The following is a 10,280-nucleotide window of genomic DNA, read 5'->3' on the forward strand; positions in this document are numbered from 1 at the left end:
TATTTTAAAAACATAATATTTTTTTCGTTCGAAATAATTAATAATTTTTCTGTCTTATATATTCCTACCATTTCATGGTCTAATGTAATAGCAGACCATAACCAAATTATACACACTAAAATTTGATTAAACTATTTATAAACAAACCTTTATGGAACTATAACACACACTATATATTAAATTTAAATCATATACCATTTCTTCATAATGGTAGCATGTCAAGATTTAATGTATTTTCTAATATGACCATTATAAAAAACACTTATTTTTTTTAATTGTTCATAGAATTTGCCTGTATTTAATAAGGATACATATTTACATCAAATAAACACATATTTTTATCATATAATTTAATGTTTAATCGAAATTGTTCTATTATTTGTGTGTATCTGATTTATTTTAAACATATAATGGTTAATTATTATTGACCTCTTTGTCTGATGTACTAGTTTTCCATGAGTATCAAAAGAAGATATGCTTTATGTATATTTTATTTATTAGATTCTCTTATATTTAATTATATGAAAAATGTTAATTTTTAAATTTCTGTCCAGCATATGCATTCTCGATATTTTTATGTTAAATTATAAAAAATATTTTTTAATTTTATCAATAACTAATAAATTTAGTTTAATTAATTTATAATTTGTTCTTTCAACAACAACAACAAAAAAAAAATTAATAAATGGCATAGCTATGAAGTATAAGAAATGGTTACAAAATATTTATAATCAAATTTTTAATCAAAGAAGAAAAAGTGTACTACTTCGATAAACCATTATATTAATCATAAGAAAGAATTATAAGATTATGCATGCTGTATTTATACACATATGTGTTAAAAATAAAAACATACATTAAATGTGATAACATACGCATATTACATAAACACTGATTATACGCAGAATATTGTCATGCTCATTTTTTAGCAACTTTTTGCATTATTTTAATAGATTTTTATGTTACAAATGAATTAAATTAGGCATATATTTTTAATTGATGCAATCTTTAATTTTATGTTGATATTTTTTCACATGCAACATAACAATCCGTTTCATAATTGATTTGTTCTATGAAGATATATGTATCCCTTATTTTCATATTTAAAAAACTGAAGCATAATCATATTAATTTCTGCTTATTTTATTATCTCCAACTGGATAAATTGACATTTCCCGTAACTATGACTTAATTATGTCATGTAGGATAATAAGTTACATTATAACTCATGTTACTCGAATACATATCATCAATTTCTGAATTATAGTCTATCGTTGAATAACTTCTTTCTGACCGATCATCATAATCATTTTTCCTTTTCCTTATCTTATTGTGTATCCATCTACCCAAAGGTGTGGCCTAACAAGTAAATAAAACATATTTATGAGACCTTTGCTTATAATTGTAAATTAAAAAAATGATAAAAAATAGAGAGTTCATACGATATATTATTTATATCTTCAACTAATAATAGGGTTTACATTATAGTAAAGGTAAAATACATAAAACACTCCAAAAATTATAGCAGTTGTTATGATAATATTTTTAGGGTTGTAGGTAAATGTGTTATTCTTTTCTTCTACATGAATGGGAAGGTCTAAGTATTGTTCAGTTAAGCTTTCGGTTACAGTAGGAATATCCGTTACTTCATGATGCACTGTTTCTTCAGTTTTTGTTTGTTCTAATGCGTTCACGCACGTAGAGAGGTCACCTGATGTCCCATCTGGACATTCTGCTGCTTGTTCTTCAGTTTCTGTTTTAATCTGTTTAACTGAAACATTTGGAGCTGGTGCGGTCATAACAGGTGCTTTTGTAGCAGATGATGTGATAACAGGTGTTGACATAACGGATGTCGTCATGACAGGTGCTGTCGTAACGGGTGTAGGTGTTGTAACAGATGTTTGTGTTGTCATAACAGGTGTCACAGGCGTTTCTGAAACTTTTGTTTTACTAGGGGATCCAGGTGGGCTCTCTACTTTTTGCACTTTAGTGGTTACAGCTTTTTCGTTTCGAGATGTACCCGAGAATAAACTCAAAAAATTAAATGGGCCCCAAGAGGAGTGAGATCCCTTTTGTGTCGCTGGGATATTAGCGACCTCTGGTTTCTTTACGGATACATCAGGACGTGCATGTTCTGTCGAACCATTAGATCCTTGATCTCTGGTACCTACACGATTTGGAGGTGGGGGTTCAGGACCCTTAGGGAAATTTACAGTTCTGCCACCAGTATTACGCATCCCGAAAAGTGCCCTAAGTTCTGGGGGCATAGTATCAGCTGATGGTCCTCTATAACTCTCTAATGTTCGTTTTTAAATTTTTTTATCTTTTCTAGAAGATCATTTGGATCATATTCCTTTTTCACTAGTTCAAAATCTTTATCACAATTACCCTCTATGAAATCCAAAATAGCAGTGCAATTTACTACATATTTATCATATAAGCTTTTAATATAAGTAATATACTTATTGTATAAGTCGTAATTATCCTTTGAATGGATATTACTTTTAATAGAATCAAAGTTTTTAAAATAGTCATGCAAAAATTTTTTTCTAAGTGTTCTTTCAAATTTTGGAAATTCTTGTTATGAAAATCATATTGACAATTATAATTACTATTATTTTTACGAACACTTTCACATATATTCACAAAATCTGTTATAACACTTTCTACATGATTAGGATCATTATTATTTCCAATAATTTTCCACATTTGATTATATGTCCAGTATTTGTATAGTCGACAAGTATTTTTTTTTTTGTCCTCTTCCTTTATGTCATATACATACTGTAAATTTGCGGCTACTTTATTACAAAGTTCTTTCGTAATCTTAGTATTAGTGATCGTTAATGAATCGCACACATTACTTATTTTACTACTATAGCTTACATTTTTATCAAATACTTCATATTTTTTATTAAAATGGGAATCCTCTGAAATACGATCCTGCAAAGTAAAAGGAAAAATCAATTATTTCAATATTTAAGTACTTACTTTAAGTGAAGAACATTTACATCCAATTTACGTGATTTCGATGTTGTCCAAGTAATAATATATTAAAAGCCCTTTTAATAGAATATGAAATTTTACCCATTCTTCCCTAGTTAAGGTATCCATTTTGTCTTGGTTTATTAAAATTATATGATATAACAAAGAACCATTCTATACACCCATCTGTTTATATAATAAACTCAGATAGCTTTTGGCATATGTTACATATCTTTCACACTAATTTTAGAAAGCGAATAAAAATTAACAAGATTTGATCTTAAATATAACATACATAATATTTATAATAGGTCTATTACTATAAAAAAGAACAAATACTTAAAATTTATAAAAACAAACTTTGAATTAAAATAAATATAAGACATGACGAAAAAAATAACACTGTGCTTATGCTAAAGTTTTTTCAAATTTTAATGGACAAAAAAGGCGCAGATCAATTTTTTGCTACAATATGAAACAATTAATTATATTTTATGGCTTACAAATAAATTGTAAAAGGCATATTAAAATACGTATTTAAAATATCCATTTAATGCTTTATAAATTTTGCATATAGGTAATATTTTGCCTCATAGAAATCATATATATACTAGTTTATAAATTTTATGGGGTCATATCAAACTTAAAAATGTTCATGCTTTTCTAATTTTCCGAAGAATACTCGCCTTTTTTAAGAAATAATATTATACATAATTTTGTTAAAGGATCTCTATCTAAATGCTTTTCACAATTTTAATAAAATATGGAAAAAAATAAAATAAACAGCTTTGCTATTATATAGTCTTAAAAATGACATGTGATGGGTAACAAATAACATTTCATATAAAACAAGTTTTATTCACAATAAAAAATAAATTTTATGTAATTTTTAATTACTTTTAAATCTATCACAATCTAAATTTACGTTACTGTTTTTCATCCCATTTCTTCTTCAAATACGTTATAATATAAAAATTTTATTATTTTGTTCCTTTTTATAATTGTCTCACGTAGTCAAATATTAAATAATTTGATGTTAATTTATTTAAATTAATTATATTTATAACAGAATCGTATCTGTATTTGTTTTAAGCAAAATCGTAAAAGAAAAAAGCGCTATATTTTTAATAATTATATCTAAAAAAATTGTACTACTTTTACATTTTACACTTAGTAAAAAATTATATGATTATTATAAATAAATTAGTATATATAATACTTTTATAATATAAATAATCGTATTACAAAAAAAAAAAAAACTTTTAACAGATCATTCTACGCTTTCTTAGTACATAAAAAAAAGAATATATTTTAATATTTATCACATCTACAATCATTTTCTATATCAATTTTTTATGATACATTCATAGATATTATACTGAAAGGTGTATTTTTATTGTAAAAGAAGAAATGAGGAAGAATAATTATACTTTTATTAAAATTTTTGCCAAACATTTTTGGAATAAAAAAAATAAGTCTTTTCCGACATATAACGTGACTTATAAAGCATTATATCGTTATATTATTTTAATCTTTTCTCCATTTGTAACGATTAATTAAAATGTGTTTGTATGTAATGTGAAATTATAGAGACAAGAAGTCATATCTGTTCATGCATATATACGATACTGCATTCTGTAAATTTGTAACCTACGCATAGATGCAAACCTTCTAGAATAGGGCTTCTTTTAATAACATTTGCTAAAGGACATCCTTAGGAAATATTTTAATTACGCTTACTTGTATCTCCTCAGTAATTAATTTCCTTTTCTTTATTTAATACCTCAATAGTAATACTATTTTCACAATATCTTCATGAAAACCTTTCCTTATCATTAATTATGTCTTTCTTCATATGTGTCTACACATTTTATAAATTTAATATAAATATAAGAATACTGGGAACGAATTATAAAAATGCAATATTTTATTTCCTTTATATCCAAAAAATATGATTAAAATATAAATTAATTAATATAAAAGCAGCACATAAACCATAATAACAATAAGAAAGAAGTGCTATCGTAATAATAAAAGTTATATGTGAAATTCTTTATAGAAATATATGCAAAGATATATATGCATATAATTATAAAAATTGATATGTTTCCTACACACCTAAGTGGTGTATTACCTAGTAAGTGCTCCAGGTAATGCTTCACAAATGTGAAAATATCTACTTAGGTGTGTTACAATGGAAAATATAGAAAAAAAAAATATTTCAAAAGAGAGTTACAATAAATCATGTAATTCGAAATTTATATAATACGTGGCCATATATTAAAATTTTAAGAAACCTCTTCGAGTATATACTTTATTGTGTTTGTTAATTAGTTTTTCTTTTAGTTAATATACGATAATAAGAATTCGTTACACAAGATTTTCACCAAATGACCTATAATAATACATATATTTATTATATAGTATAAGATAAGAACGTGTGTATAAATCGAGATATCTAATGCAACTGACATAAATAAAAAAAACATTTATTTACTGTGATACATAAAAAATTTGATTTAATTATTTAATAATATTATCTTACTTTTGAAATATGTTAGCAGTTGATACTATATTCAAACAACTGCTCTATAATAATAAGTAATGCTACATCGCGTAATTTATCCTTAAACTAAATAAGCTAAGATCAACTCATTAACATAGTGTGATGCATTAGAACTGAATATATGAGTATATATATAGTTATAATATAAAAGACATTAAGGAACATATTTAGCTGTCCACATTTCATATATGATCGGGTGAATTGTATTATATTATATAATAATGACGCAAAATCCTTTTAAATACATGAACTTCCTTTGAGAATATGTTACCTTGTGTATACCACAGAAATATCACGCCAATTGTCGATAATACCATTTTAATTGCTAACATGCCATTATTATAAAGTATATTGAACTGCATTTAACAAAATACATAATTTGAATGGAAGTAAAAAAATACTTACGTTTATTTTAAAACATTATTTTTAATTTACTGCGAACTAAGTGAAAAATAAATGCAGCAAAGCGTAGAATATAATGTATAAGAAACGAATACTTTTTAATAAAATCGCTTTACAGAATTATTTTTCGCGATTTATTATACTTATATGAAAAATTAGTATGATATCGTTTCTAAATATTATTTTCTAGCTAAAGCATAATTGCTTTTCTTGGAATATTGTTAGAATTAAACTGGGATTATATCTTATTTTTATATTATTTACACAAAGGAGCATATTGTTAAAAGACATAGTTCTATTTGGCGTAATTAAACAAGCAAATAAATGAAATATATACTCCATTTAAATTTTTATGTTAATAATTATTCAGTTCATAAATCTGCCCCCTGTAATTCACTTTCTTTCTTGCTCAAATAGCCATATTTACGAGAAAAAATAAATAATTAACTTTGAAATAATTAGAATAAAGAAATTAGTTCATTATCTTCATTTATAAAAATTATTTACACAGCCTGTTATAAAACAATTACATAAAATTATAATCTATAAAATGTATGCAAATAATGCAATGTGTCTAATAAGGTATATCACATTAAATGGGTTTTCTTGTATATATTAATTTCTTATTATATGAAATATAACAAGAGCAAAAGTCTATTCCATATAAAAATCATTTTATTCGTAACAGTAATTATAAAAAAAATTTATATTATACAGAAAAAAATATTAATTTATAATATACACATAACATTATAGTTTAGCTATGATAAAGCATTACAGTTTTTACGCTTTATCGTGTAATGTATGATTTGTAGTAAATAAGCTAAGGCCATGTAATAAAAAATATTAATTATTTTTGATTCGTAGTATTGAAATTTATACTCATTTTAAAAGAAAAAAAATAATAATATAACAAAATACAAATTAACTTATATTAAATTAAAACAGTTCCATATAACTTATGAGATAATAGCTAATGCATAACGAACAGAAATCAAGTAAATTATAATTAACTTGCTCTTGTTAAGGCCAAATATATAATTAACCTTAATAATTAGGCAGCACTAAATATATCTGTCCTATGCCAATATAATGCAAGGGAAATATACTTCCAAAGAAGTATATAAGGACAAAATGAGAAGCATAAGTACTTTATCAGTAAAATGTTAATTATGCTAAAAAAATATATTTAAAAAAGCAAAAATATGTAAATTTACATATGAAACAAAAATTTTTTTTTTTTTTTATAATATTATTTAACAACATAAATAATTCATTTTATCATAACACAATTATTCGCTCAGCAAAATAAATATATGAATAACATTTTTATTAAAATTAATTTTTTAATGCCTCAAAAAATATGTTATCATTAATATTCATTTGTTGAAAAAAAAAAGATAAACATTTAAAATAGTTATTCTAAGGATATTATTAAATAATTTATTAAAGTTATATAATAATTTTTTTTTTACTGTATATTTTACACTACAGTACAAGCCATATTATATGAATAAAATGAATAATTTCATGTATTTATATATTGCTTAGATGGAGATAATTTACTCTTTGTATTTTTAAATACAAACTAAATAATTACACACAATTTTTAATATAACAGCATTATGCATCATAATTATATTTTTATAATAATATTAATATTAATACAATTATTAATTTTACAGGGAAAACAGAGATAAGTTACTATTAAAATATAGAGACGACATATATGTTCTTTTTATGCTAAATATATTCACAATAAATAATGGATATTAAGTACACATAAGTATTTATGCTATTAAGAAGCATTCGTTCTATTAAAACAAACTTCTATCTCCAACATTTTGCTATAATGCCTATGACTAATTGGAAGAACAAAAATGGCAATTAATACTTTTGATTATCATGAAATGAACACAGGAAAAGGGAATATATTTTAAAATATTACTTTATCCTTAAATTGTTTTCAAAACCGACTCAATATATATTTAAAGGTAGTCATATTTTGGTTCAAAGTGCACACTGCGCACATGTTGACATTATTATACGCCGTTGAAAATGTTGACAGCGTAGGTTCTCTAACGCATTGTAACAATTCGAGTGAGATGCAAATAAATGGTTAAGGAATTATTCTATACGAATTAATATGATAATTTTTTAAGTAGTAAGGTGCAATAAATGCTAAATTTATGATGTACGCAAAATAACTAAAGTGTATAAATAACCGTTGTGTTCATACAAGATGAACAGTACTTAATGTGATGTCGAATAACATACATAGCACAAGGGAAACAATTTTAAAACAAGACCATTTCTTATAAATTGTATACTTCAATTAGATGTAAGAGCACATCCAAAATGTGTCAGATTTTTGTAGTAGTTAAAAGAGTTATTTGTTTCTCGCTCCTTTTTAAATCTTATACTGAAACATTATTCTGCAAAGGAAAAAACGTCAAATATGCCAAAAATATTCTTTTATAATTTGTGTAGATTTTCATTCCTTGTTGCTTTAAAATAATAATGGTCATAGGGTGCTAAATGGACAAATATTTTGTTCAAGATTTTTTAAAAATTTAAGTTTATCTTATAGAAAAATTAGAGAACGGACCAATCATAGTATCTCTTATTGAGAAATTTACTATTTTGAGGAGAAATCTTTTGATATACCTAGCGAAGTAAAACTTTACCGATAATTCATATGGCTATTTACATCCTTTTTATGTGGCAATTGTTTTATAATTAGTTATTTATACGAATAAATGCCTCTAGTGTTCAATGGTACATTCACTTGATAATAGCGCCAAATCATCAGTAACATTTCCTATGTTTAAAGGCAAAAATGGGAAAATTAAATAATGAACTGAAACTGTAATTTATTCTAGGGTGGATTTACAAATTCATGATATAAATAAAATGTAGAAAGATATGGGGCGAAGGGGGATAAGGAAAAAAAGAAACTGAAGAATGCATTTTTGCGCATAAATATATTAAATATAGAGGTTACGCATATTCGTCAAGGAAAAAAAGAATCAGCTTAACCTAAAAAATTTGCCACAGTTTTGTTCCCTTACATTTTAAAGTAAAACAGTGTGAATATATGAACATAAATTATGTTTGTGTAAAAATTATATTTTGAAAATTATTTAATGATAAGTTATTTGTTCGTATATATTAAAACAATCCTACTAATGCAGAATATCATGTTTTAATATGATCACCATGTACGGAGCGGAATTATTATTCAAATAATCACGCTTTTGATAGGGTCTCACCAATGAAATGGTGTAAATTTAGAACAACTTTTCCATAAATTGTGTATAAATAAATTAGGAAAAACGTTTATATAAGTATTGGATTCATCATATGGATATATAGTTTTTAGTTGATAGCTTTAATGTTGCGTTATAAGTCTATTTTATAGTATTTTAAAACATTTTATTCCTTGAATGGTGTGATTTAATTATTATGAAAAAAGGTAGTGCCAAACTATATAATAGGGCATTGCTTAAATTTGTGAATGGGGTAAATATAAAGAATAATAAACAAATTATGGGAAAAAAATATATATATATTTACATAATTAAATATTCATGCAATCTAACTGTTGAAAACTAATTAGTAGTATAATAAATTCACAACGTATTTATGTTTTTCTTAATTCGTTATGATAATGTTGTACCTTAGCGGCGTAGTGAAATAGCCGAGTCTAAGTCTGCATTGCATTTAGAAGTCGTAGCATATCAAAAAATATAGTGGCTAAAAATGTTAACTTTCATATTTCAGCCTCATATTATTAGAGGCCAGAAATACAATTTCAACGAATCATAAATGGCATATGGAAGTTCGCTATATTTTCGGATTACTAATTCCATTTCTTATATATATTACCCGATTGATGGAATAAACCGTAAGGATCATAAATAGGAATATATTGTAGAATTAAACCTTTTGTGAATAAAATGTGTACAAAATTAATGCGAACTAAGTTTAATTTATTTCGAGTTCTTTCAGCATGAATGTTTTTAAATATATACCCTATTGTCGTAATATTACGTAAAGACGCAGGAATATTTGTTGGGTGGATAATACCTTCTTCTTAATCGTCACATGAAATGATTATTTACGCAGTAGACATTGAATAAGAGCAGAAACTAGAACCATAGGATTCTATATAATATATTCATTAAAATAATAAATTGTACATTTTTTTTTATATATGATGTTAGATATTGTTTAATACATCATGTTACTTCTTAAAATGTAAATAAAATAAAAAAAAAAAAAAGAAGGAAAAAAAAAATTTACCTTTTATAAAAGAAGTACTAGC

The 10,280-nt window shown here is 24.7% G+C and overlaps 1 protein-coding gene across 1 annotated transcript; it reads right to left on the bottom strand.

Annotated features, from left to right (window-relative positions):
- Positions 1-2,502: 2,502 nt before the first annotated feature.
- PCYB_001360 (CYIR protein) lies at positions 2,503-3,642 on the bottom strand (the record flags this gene model as incomplete). The annotated part of the gene is made up of 2 exons (XM_004227561.1): positions 3,088-3,642; positions 2,503-2,943 (listed from the first exon to the last, which is right to left on the bottom strand). Coding segments are annotated over exons 1-2 (468 nt in total), but the record flags the coding sequence as incomplete, so codon positions are not given.
- Between the last annotated feature and the right edge of the window lie 6,638 nt (positions 3,643-10,280).

The sequence above is a fragment of the Plasmodium cynomolgi genome (assembly GCF_000321355.1).
Source record: "Plasmodium cynomolgi strain B DNA, scaffold: 0013, whole genome shotgun sequence".
Taxonomy (NCBI): domain Eukaryota; phylum Apicomplexa; class Aconoidasida; order Haemosporida; family Plasmodiidae; genus Plasmodium; species Plasmodium cynomolgi.